The 20,420-nt window shown below is 43.2% G+C and overlaps 1 protein-coding gene across 9 annotated transcripts in view; it reads left to right on the top strand.

Annotated features, from left to right (window-relative positions):
- The window catches only part of bcas3 (BCAS3 microtubule associated cell migration factor), a 367,208-nt gene that overhangs the window by 81,132 nt on the left and 265,656 nt on the right, over positions 1-20,420 (top strand). For 8 of the 9 annotated variants that reach the window (XR_014868693.1, XR_014868695.1, XR_014868694.1 and 5 more), the window contains exons 16-17: positions 10,932-11,082; positions 18,983-19,027. Coding sequence is in view for 6 of the 9 variants with exons in the window: in XM_085130745.1 (XP_084986871.1) it covers positions 10,932-11,082; positions 18,983-19,027 (196 nt within the window). In the remaining 3 variants the exon portion in view is untranslated. The remainder of the gene's footprint in view (positions 1-10,931; positions 11,083-18,982; positions 19,028-20,420) is intronic. The other variant, XM_085130747.1, reaches the window with a different exon arrangement.

Raw genomic sequence — 20,420 nt, 5'->3', positions numbered from 1 at the left:
ACAGCAACGTTACTTCCTGTTCTTTATCCTGAGACATTTGTGTCGTGGTTCTGTGTCTCAGCTGAAAGTTGGAAATAGATCAGAGTCATTGATGAATTTGGGAAGAATAAGAAGGAAATAAACTTTTGAGGAGGTGAATAATAAAATGATTCTAGAGGTGAAGAAGCTGTTAATTATTTCAAGTGGACTGTTTCATTACCACAGTGATCCTCCGTGTGGCGCTGTGTGGTCAGGATTGTCTGCAGAGGGAGGAGCAGAGCAGGCAGGCCGAGCTCCGCAAAGAGACGCACAGAGAGGAAAGGACTCGTAAAGCCTGACTTGTTGCTGCAAGGATTTCGCCTTGATACAAATCTAACAACACAGAGAAAGCAGGGTAATTTCTCTGGACCCTTTTTTATGAATGGTCACTTCCTCCAGCTAAAACAACTCGCAGCCCTCCTTTGTAGGTTGTGTTTTTTTAAAAGGCAGTCTAAACACTTATCCGGTGAATGTGGGGCCTCTTCTTGACCTCTTCTCCTTTTCAGTTCTAACATATTTAGAAAATGAGAAAGACGCAGATACATTTGAAATGAGATGTTTTATACAACAGCAAAGACACTTTATTTCTTCTCTGAGCGGCCTTTGTTTTCATAATTCGCCTCTTTTATTGGCGACACAGAAACCAGCTTCACCTCTAAATCCTGCTGTATAGATCTTAATAATTGAAACGACAAATTACTTGTCAGCAGGAAATAGGAATTGGCAAATGGCTTCCTACAAGGAGCAGATGTTCTTTTAAAAGCGTTTTTCCCTCGACCTGCCGTGCAGTCGAGAGGATTTGTACATTACTCAGTACATTTGATTTAACAGTCGTGTGCCATCAAAGGTAAGCTAGTGTTTGCGGATCGTGTTTGTTGCCGGCTCCGGCGGCGGGATTCTCCCTGCGGTCGTCGGAGGAGCCAGAGCCCAGCTTGGCTTGAGTCAATAAACGGAGAGCTCAGCGTAAAACCACACAGCAATCGAACAAGCTGTTTACCCTGAAAATTAGCCTTCCCCTCTACTTTTAAGGCTTTTAAACCAACCAAAAATACACAGCGCGAGGAATATGTATCTTGGCCAGCATTCGGGCTCCGCCAGAGACCTCTGTCCTCTTTATAGGAACCCTAATAACTCAGCCTCCGCAGCCACTAACCCTCTCGTCACTGGCTGCACTCATCATTATTTGATTTGCAAAATTGTAAGGTAGAGATAAAGAAATAAAGCTGGCTTGCCATTACACACAGGCAGCACTTGTGGCTTACAGCTTATTGCCTGCCATGTGAACAGCACACGCTCTGAAAAGCCAAAGCCGTCCATTGTCACACAAATCGATAGATTTTACATCCTGCTTTTGTTCTGTGCAGCACTTGGATCCTTATGCTTAAAAATCATTTCTATATGAATTCTGAAGCTTAAATCCTTCAAACGTTTCTGTTCGGTCATCTTTTTAATGCAGGGTGTGTGTCCGTGTAAAATATGCATTAAATAAAATGTCAAACATGCTGTTGCTGCTAAAAAATGTCTCTCAGATTCTTTTTCTTCATAATTCAAACCGAGCTGATTTGAGTTTAAAGGTGCACGAGCGACGCCGCGTCTTAAAAATAAAGAAGTGTGTATTAACCTGAAAGAAACCTTTCCCTGCTTTGCCCTTAGATTCGTCGTTTGCTCGTGGACTAAGTGTTTTTGACGTGCTGTTTATTTAGACTGGGAAGTCAAAATTCTGCCTGCTGAACCCGGATCATAGCGGCCTGCAGGTTGTTACCAGCAGAACCGCAAAAAAAGCCAATCAGCACGAGATGGGGAGAAAAACACGTCCGCGCCGACGTTTCTGTTTGCGTGTGTTTAACTGCTGTAGGTGATGCTGGTCTGTTAGTGCAGACGAAAAAAGACAGGCACCGCTTTGACAAAATAATTAAAATACCAACCTCCTTCAAGATGAGAGGAGACTGAACTCTGCAGGAATGAAAACACGACGATGGCGAGGATATGTTAATCGTTTTCGCTGGACTTCACGAGTTTCTTCCATTGGCTCGTGAATGCAGCGTGAGGCGGCTGTCACAGTAATGCAGACGTCTCATTATCTCCTCTCTGTCTGTCTTATTGTTTCCTCTCCTTTGGACCGCGGGGTTATAAAAGGAGAGGCAGACAGAGTGACGGACGCAGCCAGTCTCCTCTCTGACCAGGAAGGTCAGCTTTTCCTCATTCAGCTGCAGGCAAACGCTGATCTGTTTTTAATCACGTACGCTAACACAGTTGTATTTATTTATTTATTTATGTGTTTATTTATTTATTTTTGGAGCAACTGTTGGAATCTATTAATGGCAACGGGGGGAAAATACATACTGAAAGTGTATCTTAATACCTGGCCACACACAAAGGTGAATATTTTTTTGCATCTGATTTTATTTTTCTATCGTTTTTTGTTTGCAAAAAAATTGATTTAAAACCATTTTGGCCCGACGGAAACACGCCTGCTATTATTAAAATAATACAAAAAGTTTTACTTACAAAAAGCACAATTTTAGGTTCACACTCTTCACACTGCTTTGATTGTTGTTGCTAAATTAGTTAATTTGTTGCAGATTTTTCAGCATTCAGTCAAATTCTTTCTCGTCTAACGGAGATGTTTGCTTTTCCTGTGCAGCGCGACACCTTACAAACCTCGCTCTGGTTTCTCTAACGTCTAACCCATCCCATCTTTACTGGCTCCTTCAGCCGAATCAGATGATAGATACACACTCAAACACACACACATATGGTTGAAGTGTGGGGTGTCATCCGATCCACCGGAGCCGTGTAACCCCCCCCACTCAGCTCCTCTTGCTGGCGACTCAGTCCCGTCTGATGAAGCCTTGTAAATACTGACATGCTGTAAACTCGCGGATCTGATTTCAGGGTGCTGTTTGTGTGTGTTTTTGTATTTGTGTGCATTCCTTTCACCTGATAGTTGTTAGATAGAAATGCGCGTATGTGTTGTTAGACGTGGACACGTTCCGCTTCTGTGTTTCTGTGTTTTTTGTTGGTTTTTTCCCCTCCCGCCTGCTGCTTTTTTCCCTCTTCATTACAGAACCGACTGCTCTAAGCTCTGAACAAACTGCTCCTCGGCCGTACGGAGCATGTCTGACACTAAAAGCCTCGCTTCTTCTTTCTTTTTCTTTTTTTTACCTCTGGTGTTTTTTCAGTGGAATTTAAGAAAGAAAAAAATCGTGTTCGGGCTTTTTTTTTTCTAGTTTTGCTCTTGTCGAGTGTCTGTTTTTCTAAGCTTCCTGACATGAGAAACTTCAATAAAAATACAAAATGTTCAAAAAAATTTTCCCAAATAGGGCCGTTAATAAAAGCCCCCCGTTAGCTTGCGGTTTGGGAGCTGGAGACCGGGCAGGAAGCCATTTTCACACAGGCCGCCCTGACCTCGACTCTTAACTCTGACTGAAAATAGCAGACGAGCGAGATCACTGTACAAAGAGGAAAGAGAGAGAGGGGGAAAGGGGAAACCGAGGAGATAGATACCTCAGCAACATTACCTGAGAGAGAACGAAAGAAGGAAGGAGGAGAAACAAAGCGTCCTGACTGATGGCTTTTCCACCGGTCTTCCGATTCCTTTGCAAAACAGTAAATCTTGTGAAGTTTATTTTCTTTGCAGCATCTGTGTTTTATAAGGGCTCTTTTAATTTGTTTTTACTCTGTCCAGCGGGGGATCCCCTCTCCTTTCTTTTTTACTCCCCTTTGTGTTTGACCCTTTTTATTCTTCCCCACAGTCCTTTTCTCTCACTTTCTTGTCTTCCCTTCTGCTTTTCCTCTCTCCCTCTCTTTCTCCTCCGGTGGAAGTGAGTGTTTTAATAATGCTTCCTTAGGGAACTGGAGATGGGAGAGCTGCATTTTCTTCTTCCCTGCTTTAATCTCTCACTACATTTCTGGGAAACTTGTCAGGTGGTAGAATTTGGGGACACATTGGTGCAGGTCAGCTGCTGTTGGTCAATTATTGCTGAGCTACTTTGAGCTTTCTTGAAATACTCGATCAAAGTCAGCATCCATATTTTAATAAAGCAGTACTTTTTAAAAAAAATTTAAATAATGACATTTTTTCACCATTAAATTTGTATTTAGCAGAAATAAAATATAAAGTGTCAGTAACTAGAAACCTATAAATGTAAAATACCTTTTAATGAAATTGAAATTAAAAAGCAACAAAAAGAGGATCATTGATTTATCACTGATGATAATAAAATAAAATGTTCTAATTGCTACTAATAAAATGAATCCAATTTAAATCCCATATTAAAAAGCTTTTACTATGTTTTTAAGTTCACAGAGAAACCTTCCAGCGTGATGCTCGTCAGCAGATTTAGGCCGTAAACAGAAAACGGCCTCACTGCTTCTTGCTCTGGCACACCTGCTGATCTGATCAACTCCATCACTCCTTCTTTAAAGTTTGTGTAAATATCAGAATCAGTGCAAGCTTCTCCATCAGTGAAGAATAAAACAAATTCTGCTGTTTAGTGACTCGTGCCACGCTTCCTTGTCTCCTTTCCTCGATCAGACCTGTAAATCCACAGTACTTTTCCATCAATGTCATCATTTACTCACATATACTCGTCAGGAGTTCACCGTGTTCATGCTTTTAGCTTTACAGTTGGAAAAAAGAATTGTCTGCATACATGTAGTTACATAGTATAGCTGAAAATGAATAAAAAATAACCAAAGTGTCTGTTTTCCACCTGTCACATCAAGGTAACTCATACTGATGCAAAAAGAATGGGGAAAAAAACACATTTCCATAAAGTACGCCTGCTTATTGATTTGCCTAAATGAATGAATGACCTGAAACGGCCACAGCATTAAAGAGACAGCTACGACCACAGCAGGGCAGTGGTAAGGTACTCATCATCAGGCACGAGCAAAAGTAAAACTTTTAGTGTGAATTATTTATTTGGATCTTAAAAAATAAAATTAGTTTCATGCGTAACACTAATGTACGTCCAAAACTTTAAACTAGGGTAAATAAAATGCTGATTATGTATAAGGAGAGATTTACATTCAGCTGGCTGAGGCGCTGCAGAAACCTCCCGCACCCTGAGAAGCGGTGAGGCAGCATTTACACCCACTTCATGGAGGAAATTTGGCATTGTTGTGATTATATATAAATAATGTCGTCTTTTGATATGTTTGTGGCTATATAAAGCGTTCGAGGCTATTTTGATGTTTACACCATCGACATGTTTCTGTTTGACACCCAGAACTAATTTACGTAGGCTGTGAAATCCACTTCCTGTGTGACCAAAGTTCCTCCACACAGCTTAACGTGCCAAAGTTTGTCCAGTTCGTAACAGTAAAGCTGGAAAATGATTTAAACAGAGTCTTCAGCCAAATACACGCCGGTTAGTTGAGACAGAAATAAAAGCTATTCACAATTTCAAGTGTATTGCTGTTAAGTCAAACTAGATGATCGGGTTATTGGTTGTTTGACCTTCAGAGAGTTCAAAGTATCAGAGCGATAAGTGATTAATCATGTCAAAAACTGGACGGTGTGTGGGTGTCGTTCTGTCTGCAGACAACCACAGAATTAATTCCACTGTGAGAGAATTGTGCTCGACACTTTGAGCGCTGGCAGTTTTACACTCTGTGGGATCAAGCTCAAATCCAGTTTGAGCGTGTATAGTCTTGTTGGTGTGTTTGTTTATGAAATCCTGTGATGAAACCCGCCTCACCCAGCCGTTAATCCCCAATGAGAGTTTTACTGGCTGATAGTGATCCATCATCCAAATGCTGTTGCAGAGAGACACATTCTCTAGAACCATTCTCTTGTTTAGCTCGTGCAAAGTTTTTATTACACGCTGAAATGACTGCTATTTGCATTAAGACGGAGGCTTTTTATCTTTTTGACCATGAAATGGGAAGTAAGGAAAGGAGGAATATCAGCTTCTGTCCAAAAATATCTTCAAAAGCAAAAAACATAAAAGCATTCCCCTACTGGGACAACGTCTCCGTCTCTTTCTCTGCCTCTCTGTCTCACAGCTGCAATATCATCCTCCAGTCCAAGGTCTCTCCCAGCTCCCCGAGCATCACTCAACATGTCACCTGCCTAACCTGTTGCCTCCTAACACTCCCCATCTCAGTTCCCCTCCATTGCAGTTTGCTTTTTTTTCTTTTCCACCGACTGAAATATCCTCTCTGGCATAACAATTCAAATAAGACACAGTGTTTGCTTGGGCGCACAGTCTTCAGAGCTTGTCCTTTCGCACATCGGCTCCAAGTTGCAAGCCACCTGCTTGTATTGGATGCAAATAGGGTATTAAAAGAGGGGAGAGAAACATGAGATAGCGTGACACGGGGAGGCTGAGGAGAGAGAAAGAGCGCGAAGGATAGAGAGAGAGGCTTAATGTGAGAAGAGAATGCAAATGCTGTTGAGACAAGGCAGGATGGATGCAGGAGTGCTGGATGGATGGTTGGATTAGGGGAGAAAGAAAGGCGAGGGTCAGGTGTTGGTATGACTTTTCGCCAGGGTCAAGGTTTTTCTCTGGACGACGGCAACGGAGCTGGATTTGCATTGATGGATCTTCTTTCCATGGGGATGTCATGTATCAGTGCTTGGGTACATCACGCCCCAGTCATTAATCAAATCATGGCCCCCGTCTAGAGCTATCTGTCTGCCAGGCGCTTCTCATCTGTCTACCTTGTCTTTCTCTTTGTAGTAGACTCGCTCTGCATGTCGCTTGTTTTCTTTTGCACTTGTAAATGATTTCAAATCATTTTAGATGCCCGCTATAAGGACACGCAGCAAGCCTTTAAAGTTAAAATGCAGCAAGATTGTGATAAAAGCAGAGCAGGTGACATTAGCAGCTACTAAATGTGATGGTTTGCTGCGGCGATAGTATCAGTAAGAACATGGGTCTGTTGTCTTACTCACCTGTGATTGTTAATAAACTGTAAATAAAGTCTAAAATCTTACAATCATGTATAAATAGTTACAATGACTGTGCTCACACAACATTTTGTTTTCTAAATAATTGATCTAAATAGACGCGTGCACAGGCCTGATTTCCACTCCCACTGTTTAGCGTAGCTGGATGTAGACACACCCTTAATCAGTTGTTTGCATACATCTGCTCCACCACTCTGACTATGAAAATAACAGCAAAGAAGAGAAGTTTCACATGATCGCATTGCCAAAGATCTTTAAACGGTGCCAAAGCTCGCAGCCTTCCCCACCTGCTGCTGTTGCAGTGTTTGTAACAATAATCTGTGTACTAGGGCTGCCACAAACGATTATTTTGATAGTCGACTAGTCACCGATTATTTTTGCGATTAGTCGACTAATCAGATCATCATCCATTGGACGTAAAACATACAGCTTATTGCACCAGCAGCATCTGCTCTTATATAACTATCATTAGCTTACAGCTTTAAGTGTTTAAGGTGCTAACTAAAAATAAAGACAAGATGATAGTTTATTAAATTTTAATGAAATTTGCAGATTGTTTCGTTGAAGATTAATAAACTCCTTGTTATCTAAAATATAACAGGACACCGGAGTAAATTCTCGAGCATCTCACACTTCTGATAATCAGCTGTCTGCTTGACGTTTATTCAGCTGTGTAAAAACTATAACTTTAATCTCAGCCAAACCGATTTACTCAGGAACAAATAAAATACTAAAAAAAAGCCAAACAATAACATCTTTAAGTTATCTAAGTGACTTATATATCATGTTTAACCTGAGTAGCGAAAGACGGCGGTGGGTTTGAAAACATTTGCCGGGAGTCCGGTGTTCTCACGGCTCTAGTTAGCCTAGCCCCCGGCTAGCTATCGAGCTAGTGGGTAACAGACGTCTCCGAAAACGTCGGAGCGCTTTTGTAAATATGTGGTGTCTTGATAAACTGAGCAGATATTTGAGGTTTACACAGCTACATTCTCGCCTGAAAATATGTTAAACGTTTATTTTGTGACCCAGAAAGAATAATAAGAGTAATATTAAAACTAACTAGCTGCCGCTATTGTTGGAAACTGAGCTGGGCTGCGCTATGAATTCTGGGACACAGCTTCTTCTTCTTCGGGGTTTAACGGCAGCTGGCATCCTTGTACATGCAGTGCTGCCATCTTCTGTTTCAGTCCGTTATTACACTCTTAAATCCTACTACTTATTCCTGCGTCTTTTGTGATCTTACAAAGCTTCAAACGACGCGTCGACTATTAAATCAGTCGTCGACGATTTTGATAGTCGACGTAATCGTGACTAGTCGACTAATCGTGGCAGCCCTACTGTGCACATGCAGCAGTAACACTCGCATCAGTTTATGTCGCTTGAAATGAAAAAGTCTTTAAATGCTTACATAATTTGGATTTTTGTGTATGCAAAATTAAACTAATGGCATCAGATCATTATTAGTGATCAGTGATTAAATTGTTGTCGGATTAAATATTAATTTTAACCACACAGTCCTCTGCAGAGGCCCATGCCCACACTCAGTGTCTGGAGGAACCTCTGGTACTTTATGCATACCCCAGCTTCTGTCATGCTAAATAAACTAAAAACGACTGACGCCATATTGCATCCACACTTCCTGTAGCTCACAGAGTTGGTCGTGAAGTCTGATATTACATAATAGAACCTAAACCTTCCCATGATAAATGTCCCGCATACCATTCCCATTCAGTGAGAATGTCTACACCACACACACACAGCCTTCCCGTCTGCCTCCCACCAGTTCACATATCATCTTCTGTCGGTCCGTGATCTCTAACACGGCCCGTACCAACTCGTCTTCTGTGTCTGGGGGCTTATGACAGCTAAGGACCCCTCAGCCCCGAGTGACAGCGCCGTGTTGACAGCCGGGTCAACAGCGATCATTACCCCACCGTCTCAGTTTAGCCACACCTGTTCTACAACCCGGTGTGTGCGCCTTATTTTTAAGGGTCGCGGCTGACGGCAAATAATCCATCGGGGGGCATGCGTGCACGGAGGATACTAAATTCACTGACGCCCCCGCGCACAAGCCTCCCGCTCAACTCCCCTCTTAGCTGAAGCACCATTATGGCTTTTCAGGCTGCTTCCTGTACAGATTCTTTTTTTTCTCTTTCCTCCCTCATCTGCCCTACTTTCCTCAACACAAAAGGTGCTTCCCAGGTTCAGGGGGTGTGTAGCACTTGTAGAATGTGAATGGCTTTCAGGAGTTGCCCGGGTAGGCAGTTTGACCAAGAGAGGAGCAGAGGGAAATGAAGGGCAGGTTTGCGTAATGGTCTGCTCTCCCCATGCGAAGGTCACGCGGCATTGTTGGCCAGCAGAGGTCTAAAAGACAGGCCTTTGGAGGACCACAAAGCAGAGCTTTGGCAGCACTAATGAAACTCAGAGCTACACGTTAATGATCTAAAAGACTGGACCAAAACACTCAGCGGTCCCCTTTCCGCTTGCATTCAGCCTCCTCTTGATCGCTCCTTCCAAATAATGACAAGGCACTCTCCTTCTCTACCTTTATTGTAACCTTTGATGTCTGCCTTGTTTTCTTTGTGTCTGTGTCCCCCCTCCCTCCTTTTCATTCCTTTATGTTACGTGACTGTCACTCATCTATTAAGGCAACAAATGGAACAAGGAAAACATTCAGAGAGTGTATTGTGGTGCACCCACAGGTTTGCTCTTTATTTCTTTTGAAAGCACTTGAACTTGGAATTTTCCTTGGGCCGCCTATTGAATCGGGAGGGTGCTTTTTTTAATTTTTATTCCAGTATTGTCATAGGATTACAAAACACAGTTGTATTGTAATGCACATTTCCAAACCCCTATAGTTTGGCGTTTCATTTGTAACTGTTTATTTGTAATTGTGTCTTTTCTCATTGTATTAATAGCTGCCCGTACTCGCAGCACTAAAACGAATGGTGGTGTTACTGGCATGCAGATAGTTTCAATTTCTTTTGTTTGATTTTATCAGTGTTTTCGTTACAGTTTAAAATATAACAGGGTAGGCTTAAATCTGACCGGTGAGTTTGTCAAAGGTGGGCAAATAAAACCAAAAGGAAAGAAAAGATTCATGTTTTGCTTCTGGTGATTAAATGAAACAATGTAACATTTGGGTTTAAATGTTTAGAAACTCTTCTCACAATCGCTAAAGCATCTTACTCGAGTGGGACTCATTGTTCCTTAGGAGATGTAGTTAATATAATTGTTAAAAGGGGAAGAACAATAAATATGTTAGTAACCCAATAAAAACCCTGCTTTTTGACTTATATATAAAATTGCTCTGCTAAAGAGCTAAAGTGAAAGAGTCAGTGAACTAGCTGCGGCTCTCCCTGAAGTCGCTGGTTAAGGTCATTAGACCTTGAAGAAGCCCTTTGACATGGTCTGATTATGTTTGGCTGCAGCTACACGGTGTGTGTGAGACGAGATGTGTTTCTCTGGATCGTCTGTCCGCGTGGGTGTGTTTGCGTGCGCGTGTGCGTTAGGCCTGTTGATTGGCCTTGATTAACAGACTGCCAGGCACTAGAAGCAGAGCCTTTGTAATGTACCATCTTGAGCTAGTTATTTCCAATCATTCCACAGGAGGCCTTGAACTCCGAGTTGTGTGTTTCTGCGTGTGTTACGGGCTGGGAGAGGAAGATGGAGGGCGATGTCTTCTCGTGGCCTAGTGTGCGATTTGATGTGAACGTCACATGACGTTTTAAATTTAATTCCAAGTGAGCAATATTGAGAATTAGCATCTGTAAAGAGTGCTGAACTGAAAAACCAACCGCCGAGCGTAGAACAGATGAATAATGCATGTGAAGTTGTTGATTCCAAGTGTTCTGCTGCCATTACCTGCAGTGACTCATGTTCCACTTCAGATCCATGAATAGGAGATTTGCTTGGCCTCGCCGTTAAGGGAACGCGCACGTCTGTTCGCTGCAAACGCGTTTAGTAATCCCGCATTTTCCTGTGTGTTTTCCAGCCAAACTGAGCAGCCAGGATTCGTACAACAATTTCACCAACAACAACATGGGGAACCCGCGGCTCATCCCGTTGCCCAGCCTCACTGTGGTGCTGCCTTTGGCTCAGATCAAGCAGCCCATGACCCTGGGCACCATCACCAAGCGCACAGGGTTGGTATCGCTCTCTCTCTCTCACACACACACAAATAAACCTCCTCCACAGGAACTGTAATTTATGAAGCACATGTGTTCAGCTACAAAATAAAATGATCTTATTACCTCATTACACAGAATACATAACTTTGTGCACTAGTGCTTTGGCCAGTCACTTTACTTTCTCCTCTTTATTGCCATAAACAGCAGTCCAATAAATTTCTTATTAAAAACTGTAATTTTTTAGCACGTGGATCTGTACATGATGGCCATTATCTTTCCCCTTCAGATGAAACGCTTTATTCATGGCACGTATGTAATAATTAGAGAACTAGTCCAGCTCAAGTGTTCGTTGGCGTGTTATTGGCGGCTTCGCAACCTGTGCTAAATTTACAGTTTGGCCACAGAGGAGGAAAATTTAAATCACGCTGTTGTTACATTTTCACGTTCAGTCTGCGAGTTTCTGTCTCTTCCCAGTAATCGCTTTATAAAAACAGCGTGTTGTGTCAGCAGTGGCTCTGCACAGGCCGGCGCCTTTCCTCTCTCATCTCGAGCCGACGCTCATGGACTTCTTTTGTCTCAGGCCGCCGTGTTTTTTGCATAGGGTAATGAAGCACAACACACACATGCGATCTCAGTCTGCGGGCTCTTTTGGTAGGCACAAATGCGTTCTCCGATAAAAGAAAATAAGTTCAATCCTGCCAATGATTTCAAATAACACGTGTTAGAGTGTAGCCTTGCTAGCTTTGTACGTTTGAACACGTTTAAATTGTGAAAGCACATCTGCTCTCATGCACCTCTGACTTTTATTTCCATCTGGATCTTTGCCATACATTGAAATTATGTAGTTTTAAGACCATCAACAACTAAAGCCCTTTGCTAAGTGCATTTACATACAGTACAGGTGGCTCCACAAATATGGGAAGATTTTAATATTTTCATTTAAATGTAATTTTCATGCCCTGTTTGAATGGGAAATGCTATAATGATTCAAACAGACGCCAAGGGATTTATTTTCCCGTGATATTTGATAAGTGAGCTTTGAGGATGACCCGACCCTGCGGTCAACATAAACAACATCAGGCTTTTTTTTCCAAATCATTAAGAAGACCTGCAAAGTTCATTTGTTTTGTAAAGATGATCATTGCACATGCGCTGCGGTGGTGTCCCGTGCCAGAATGATTATGAAGATGTCCTTGTCCTGGTGGTTTGCATTCTGGTTTAATTCTAGTATTTCTAGTATTTAATGATGTATAAAGACGGGCGTCTGTTGCATCCTATTGACCATTATTGTGTTTATTAGTTTATTCAGTATAAAACTCCAATCTTTAGCACAAAAAACTCTCACTAAATTACTGAGAATTGCAAAACATCAAAGTCTGTTCAGGTAAATACATTTTTCTTTTTTAAAGATGTAAATTGTGGGCGCTGGTTTAGCTCCATGGGTGAGCACGGGTGCCCAGCAGGTCGAGTCCGACCCGCGGCCCTTTGCTGCACGCCTCTCCCTCCCCACTCTCCTGTCTGTCTTCACTGTTCCTATCCAATAAAGGCTAAAAGGCCAAAACTGTATTTTGCAAGATTTATTGAAATACTCAAATCTTCAAAGTTGGGTAAAACGTTCAGGACACAGGTGGTGACAAACCTCTGATTACCGTTTATAGTTCGGTCATAGTTTCTCGTGTTCCTGTGAAATGTCTGATGATTTCAGTGTCACCTTACTGCCAGGATTCCCCTAAACTGGAGGTGGCAAGCAGAGACAGTTACACAAGTAATCTGATTACTTTTTCAAGTAAAGAGTAAAGTGAGGGGTTACTATTGCAAAAATCCAGTAAGCACGCCACGTTACTAAACTGTGGTTTTGTTTGTGAGCGTCTCGTGACAATGACGTGCGAGCGTGCGGCGTCCGTGGCAGCGACAAACGTGTGCAGATCAACAATGGATAACGTGGAGTGATGGAGAGAGTACGAAGTGGAAGTAATCACATTACTGTACGCTCTGTGTGGGAAGAAAACGTCTTTCTACAGTGAAAAATTCAACTTCAAATCTGAGCGAGCACGCTGCCACGGGAACGTGACATTCACAGAGAAACCCCCGGACCCCCCCACTGACATGACCGCTGTGGGCAAACCTCCACCTGCCCCACTCCTGCTTAATGTATAAGTTAAAAGTTGAATTAAGTTAAATGATCGATTATGCAGAAGAAAAATAATTGGGCTGAAAGGTCTGTTGCTTTATTACGTGCTCAGGTTGTGTATCATGTTTTTAAAAATTAATAAAGTAACTAATTACTTTTGAAAATGAGTAATCAGTAAGGTAATGGGATTACTTTCTTGGAGAACTAATTAGTATTTTCAAGTAACTTGACCAACACTGGTGGCAAGTTTGTAAAAAAACATCAAATTCTATATTTATTTTCCTTGTTTTCATTATTGCCACAATAAGAATATTTGATTTTAAACACAGGTGTTGTGTTTGTGTGTCTATCGGCCATATTCTCCTTCAGATTAAAGTTCACCTCTCAATTTTTAGAAATCATAATGTAACAAAGTTTAGCATAATAGTCATGAATCAAACATTCAGGTTGGTTTATGTTGTGGTTGTCCTTGACAGCTGGTGTTAATAACCCTTCTTCAGCTTCTGTTTATAATCTTCTGTTGCAGCTGCATATTGAAATATTTCTGCTTGCTCACTTTGGAGCTAGCAGGGATAACACAGCTGCTAATTAGGGGTGCAACAATACACAAAATTCACGGTTCGGTTCGATACTTTGGTGTCACGGTTCGATATTTTTTCGATACAAAAAATGTTCATGCTTTTTTAATTTGTCATTTATTAAAATTATAAATATATATTTTAACTCAAAAGTACAGTTTTTAAATTTAATGTTGCTGAAACAACAAAGTAATAAAAAATAAATCTATCTGATGGAGAAATCACTCATCTTTGGAAAAGAGAGTTTATTACAGAGAAATGTCTCTTTCCAAAATAAAAGCTCTACTATACGCTTCTTCTGGGCTATATTCTCAGCAGCATATTAAACATATCAGGTCCCCATAAGGAGAATCATGTGCTAACGGCTGTCTAAATGACTCGGGTAAAGTTTGTAGCATGTGTGCTTGTTGTTTTTGTCTGCTTCCACTTGTCTTTGCACTAGGATGATGTCAGCGTAAATGTGCAGTCATATTCGTTGTGTTCCCACTAGTGCTGTCAGCGTTAATCTGAAATGACGTTAACGCCACAACACGGCAAATCTCCGTTAACGAGCTACCGCGGATCACCCCGTGAGTGGGGCTGGACGGCGTCAACACGCTAACGAGCTAACTGCGCTAACGCACTAGTTTCCACCAATGTAATTGAGCATTGTGTGGCACATCCGACATACTGTTTTACTTTTGTCCATGACGCGCTTACCTTCAGGGTCATACGTCACATGAAAACCAAAATAGTTCCAAAGGCCAGATCTGAATGAGGGTGGGGGAGGTTCAATTTGCCATGTTGCAACGAGCTTCGCTTCTGTCTTGCTAGCTTGTGCTGCGCTCAGTGGATCTGCGCTCGACAGTGCAGCCTAGGTGGAGTAGTCGAACGCAGATCCACTGAGCTCTCAACACAGACAGCATCGTCAGAAGAAAAGTTGATCAAATAAATTTAAAATTTTGTATTGTTCGATACATATGCGTACCGAACCGAAAGCACTGTATCGAACGGTTCAATATCGATACGAGTATCGTTGCACCCCTACTGCTAATGTACAGATAATGGACGAAACGGCTCATACAGCAGCGTGCACACGATAAACTGGCAGGTGGGGGCTGTAGGAGCAATCAATGTGGCTCTGTGATGTATTTAATTAGTTTTTGGACGTCACTCAAGCTTTGGTGTCATTATTAACTACAGAGAATATAGGTGCTCGTATCCTTATTGTGTTTGTGTAAAACTGTGCAAACGTTTGCACGCGCTGTCCACGGCTGTGCAACATTCCAGCAGCTGTATCGGCTCGGAGGACACTATCACAGTCTGGTAGACTGCCTCGGCGCGCCTTCATCCATCCATTCAAGTCCAGAGGAGGTGTCAGTATTAATGTATCAGGGCGCACAGATGTGCTCCCTGCTCCTGCACGCGCACTGCTTGCACCCCACACCAACACACACACACTGAGTGAGGCAGCAGGTTTGACCCCCTAGAGTGGGGAGTGATATCATATGCTTTTACGCTATACTTGCACAGTAGTGCCCAGGCACCATCTGTCTGTGCAGCCAGCCCCTCTCTCTTTGTTAAGTGTGTGTGTGTGTGTGCATGTAAGTGTGTGTGTGTGTGACAGAAAGAGAGGGAGAGAGGAGAGTCCAGCAGCTGTATTTACACCTGTATGAGCAGATCTCTGTTGGCAGTGTGGCAAAGGAACACACCAGCTGCTTAACCTATATTCCCTACCAAGCTGCCTTTGTGTGCACCTTGCAATAAGACACAAACACACATACACACACACTAATGAAGCTTTCTTTCCCCTTTTCTGTGACCTGGCTGACTGCATAGATACCTTTGTACGTGCTGCACTCCTGCAGACCACCGGCGTGCAAAATTGTGCTGCTGTTTGTCTTCAGAAGCCTCAGGTTTCTGACATCAAAGAAAACCTCACCGAATTCACACAGAGCCCTCGCCTCTCTTAATTTAGATGCTCCCCCGACTCCGTCAAAATAGGGAGAGTCGGATGTGGCTAGGCATCTGCCTGATAACCTCCCTCCAGATGAGGCCAGGGCAGAGAGTGGAGGAGCATAGCCAACCTTCTGCTACTCCTCAGAGTCTCTTGGGAATACCGGACAAAGAGAGGTGTGTCACCTCTGCCCCAACCTCTTGTTTCCTGTCAGCCTAATATGGAAGCGTGTTAGACCCAGTTGAATTAAATCCCAAAGACGGTGATCACAAAATCCAAAACTCTTTCCTGTCACAACTTCATCTTTGAACAGGATTAAGACAGAAATATTCAGCTCTACTCGTGCCTGTATTCACTGGGCAGATTGATTTAACTTGTCAAAATGCCTGTCGCGGTCACATTAGGGATTTGCAAACGGATGAAGAATCGCACACTTATCCCATCTACACACTGTCTGACTTTAACGCGGACAAATGAAAATCCAAATGGAAAGATTGTCACACGCAAAACAAAATACCACCCTTTGAGCAAATCCCGCTGATGACATTTTCATGCGAATAGAGTGCAGGCGGGGTAAGGAAAAAGACAACAGCAAAAGAACAAATGAGACCCTGTGACCCGCTGCAGATGTGCCCTCAGATTACTGTAATGCGTGTGTGAGCCATCCCGATACCAGAGCCACAGAGGCTCGCTGAGACCGGAGCTAGAAAAGGGGCTTTAAGAACGCACCACATGGCGGCGAGGCTAAACCATTTGCACAAATCACCTCACTTCCCTCTCTTTTTAATGGCCCAGGCGGAGCTGCTATTAGGGCCAACGGTTAAGAGATGAATGTGTGAACGATTATTCTCCGGGAGTAGGGTCGTCACCCTCGCAGGTCGATCCCACCCCCCCCTCTTTCTCTGACTTCTCTCTGTAGCAATGACCCATGTTTGACTTGTTTCTCATCACGACTCTTTTTCTGCTCGCCACACCCGCTCCGTCGTGCTTTGCATCACATACTGTAATCGGGCGCTCTTTGTCTACACTGAGGTCAAAACTGTTTACTGCCAGCTCAGCACGGTCGACGATTCTCCCAGCGTGACCTCATGCTTTTGTTGTACTCCGAGGAGTGTGCAATTTGATTTGTAACACCAAAGGATAGGTTTGGGACTTTTAAAGTCTGGTGTAAAACAACGCTGATGCACACGTTTGGGGAAAATAGCTCTTTTGCTCTTTGTGTAAGTCTGGTGACACTGTAGTTCATTTCTTTAAAAGTTCAAGTCTGTGTTCTTGAAAAGTTTTCTGTGGTTCCCTGCTGAGCTGTGGATATAGAGACATCGAGGACATATCTTGTTTGAATGTTTATCCATCCATCCATTCGCTTCCGCGTATCCTTTTCAGGGTCGCGGGGGGCGCTGGAGCCTATCCCAGCTGTCATAGGGCGAGAGGCGGGGTACACCCTGGACAGGTCGCCAGTCTGTCGCAGGGCCAACACACAGAGACAGACAACCATTCACACTCACATTCACTCGCACATTCACACCTAGTGGCAATTTGGATTATCCAATTAACCTATCCCCACAAGCTGCATGTCTTTGGACGGTGGGAGGAAGCCGGAGTACCCGGAGGGAACCCACGCAAACACGGGGAGAACATGCAAACTCCACACAGAAAGACCCCGGCCTGATGTTGGAATTGAACTCAGGACCTTCTTGCTGTGCGGCATTGAATGTTTAATTACTATGAATACCAGTTACTCATGACACAAGAACTTTAACCGGTTCCACCTGATCTGCTTTACATTTCTGTAGCCTTCTTGCAGCTTTCTTTGCATTAACTCAGCTGCTATTAATTTCCATCGAGTATATAAGTTGCACCAGCATGTTCCAGGAAGACTGTAGGGACAAAGTGGCACATTGTAAATCCTAAAGCTTACTTGGCCTTTGCTATGCCCATGGAGAGCTGACCCCATCTGGCCTTCTTTCTACAATTGGTGTCCATCCATTTACCAGTTGGAGGCCAGAGTTTGGGCTCAGAAAGTTCAACAGACTCAGCGGAGGGTAAGACGTTAGAGATCCCCCCCCCCCTCTCCGTGGAGCTCTTTGATAAGCGGCAGTTTACCAGGGGCCTCCATTACACCAACCAGTGTGTTCATTTGTCAACTCGCACTCCAGGAGTAAGACATTCCAGGGCAAATTGTTGCTCCCTTTCTCCCGGCGGAACACGCTACACATTCATGTACCAAGACTAATTGGAGACTGCGAGCTATCACCGGGAGGGCCCGGGAGGATGCGGCGAAAGCGATAAAATAAAGAAGTACTACGGAGTGCTTTCGTTGGTTGGAGATCCTGTTTTTCATGGCCGGGGGGAGGTCGGTTTGCAGGGACAGAGTTCAGTCTCATCGGACCTTTATTGCTATAGGGAAACGGCTTATTTACTGTAAACTGTTTATGGAGCTCTGTCACTATCTCTGGACATGCAGAATAAACACAGGAACACACTCCCACTCCTAATGTCTCGTAAACATTAGAAACACGCACAGACCGACAGACAGAAATACACCCTGAAAAAGACGCTACACTCTAGACGACTCTTGGATGCACACGCACAAACACACTGCATACTTGTTAACATAATCACAGCGAACACACATTTGTCAACACCGTCTCTTCCAACCAGGCATGCACATTCATAAGACAGTTCACAGCCATAAATACACACTTGCACTAAAAAAAGAAGTTGCATGCAAACACACAACTCCTTGTCTCAACAGTGCCTGAGTGCTGTTAGTTTTACTGGTGTCCCCAGTTGTTATACAAATTGGATAAACTCTTCATACTCTTTCCTAATCACAACAATCAGAGCCGTTTCCCAAAGTGTTTTTTTCCCGCGTTGCATTTGCACGGTCGGGTACAAGTTTGTGCACGTGTACCCGATCCCTTTAGAGTTAAGAGAGCAAAAAAATATGACATATGTCGAAAGAAGAAAAACCCAAAACGTCCGTCTGCGGACGTGATGCATGTGCCAAATATATGGTATCACGCTTTACGGAGCGACTCGAGCAGATGAATCATCGACGTATCCCGTAGGTCTTCAAATCCATCTCAGCGCACAGACGTTCTGTTTCCTGCCTCGCATGTGTTGTGCACTTAAACAGACATGTCAAAAAGTATATAATGTGAAAAGTGTGTTTGCTCAAGTGTGCTAGTTTTAATAATTGTTTTTCCGTCTATTTCTGTGCCCCTCAACACCCCCCAACACCCCCTTTCCCTCCGCCCTCTCATGAAGACCCTACCTCTTTGGGGCGGGATGTTTTGCCATTAAAACTCCATGGTGAGTTTTGCTTCTCCCCTCTTCGGCTCCCTTGGCAGCATGCGACTGTATAAAGCACCACAGCACTCTGCCTCCTTTACCTCATTTGTCTCCTGGTATATTTTCAACACGTTTTGTAGAGTTGGTGTGGTCGTTCCTCGGCGGGTACGAATCCCAAAGAGGAGTGTTTCTTATTTTCTCATCTTTTTGTGTCTGTGTGTTTTTGATTACCCTTATTCTTCCCTTTTTTTTGGTTTTGTTTTGTTTAACGTTATATTTAAAGTCCGATGATTCAGCATGTTGTGTTAAAGCCGCCACAGCGCTTTAAGGGAAAAGGGATTTTTTTCTTTCAGATTGTGCAGTATGCTTAAATATGCAAAGCAGCAGTGAGGTGCTAGGTATGGTGTTACATGTGAAGTAATGCTCAAAGCCCAAACGTCATACTTTAGGTTTTGCTTGGGTTCAGAGTACATGCTGTAGGGGTTCAGAGCTCTTCCATCAAACTTCTGATCTGGTTGTTGTCTTTTTTCTTTAAACCACCCACCAGAAAATGACATCGCTGTCTTATTGTCTTTTTCATTCTCTTACGTTAGATGATCTTTTTCCAATAATATCTTTGTGTCAATTCAATTCAATTCAATTTTATTTATATAGCGCCAAATCACAACAAAAGTCGCCTCAAGGCGCTTCATAGATACAGAGAAAAACCCAACAATCATATGACCCCCTATGAGCAGCACTTTGGCGACAGTGGGAAGGAAAAACTCCCTTTTAACAGGAAGAAACCTCCGGCTGAACCAGGCTCAGGGAGGGGCGGCCATCTGCTGTGATTGGTTGGGGTGAGAGAAGGAAGACAGGATAAAGACATGCTGTGGAAGAGAGACAGAGGTTAATAACAGATACGATTCAATACAGAGAGGTCTGTTAATACATAGTGAGTGAGAAAGGTGACTGGAAAGGAAAAACTCAATGCATCATGGGAATCCCCCGGCAGCCTCCATCTATTGCAGCATAACTAAGGGAGGATTCAGGGTCACCTGGTCCAGCCCTAACTATATGCTTTAGCAAAAAGGAAAGTTTGAAGCCTAATCTTGAAAGTAGAGATAGTGTCTGTCTCCCGAATCCAAACTGGAAGCTGGTTCCACAGAAGAGGGGCCTGAAAACTGAAGGCTCTGCCTCCCATTCTACTGTGTCGAATGTTGTTCAGATTTTATTTTATCCCACTTTGGCTAGATTTTTTCCATCAGATGTGTGTTTGCATGCAGCAAATGTGCCACATTCTGATATTGTGAACATTGTCCTGTCTGGTTATGGAAATGTGTGTGACGTGTACTGCTCCTACAAAATATTCTCCAGAGAGCGGATGAACCACAATTATTTAATTGTAGCGAGCACTGGAAATGAAGTTTGTTTT

The sequence above is a fragment of the Neolamprologus multifasciatus genome, chromosome 14, assembly GCF_963576455.1.
Source record: "Neolamprologus multifasciatus chromosome 14, fNeoMul1.2, whole genome shotgun sequence".
Taxonomy (NCBI): domain Eukaryota; kingdom Metazoa; phylum Chordata; class Actinopteri; order Cichliformes; family Cichlidae; genus Neolamprologus; species Neolamprologus multifasciatus.
This window is presented reverse-complemented; position numbering and strand designations above follow the sequence as displayed.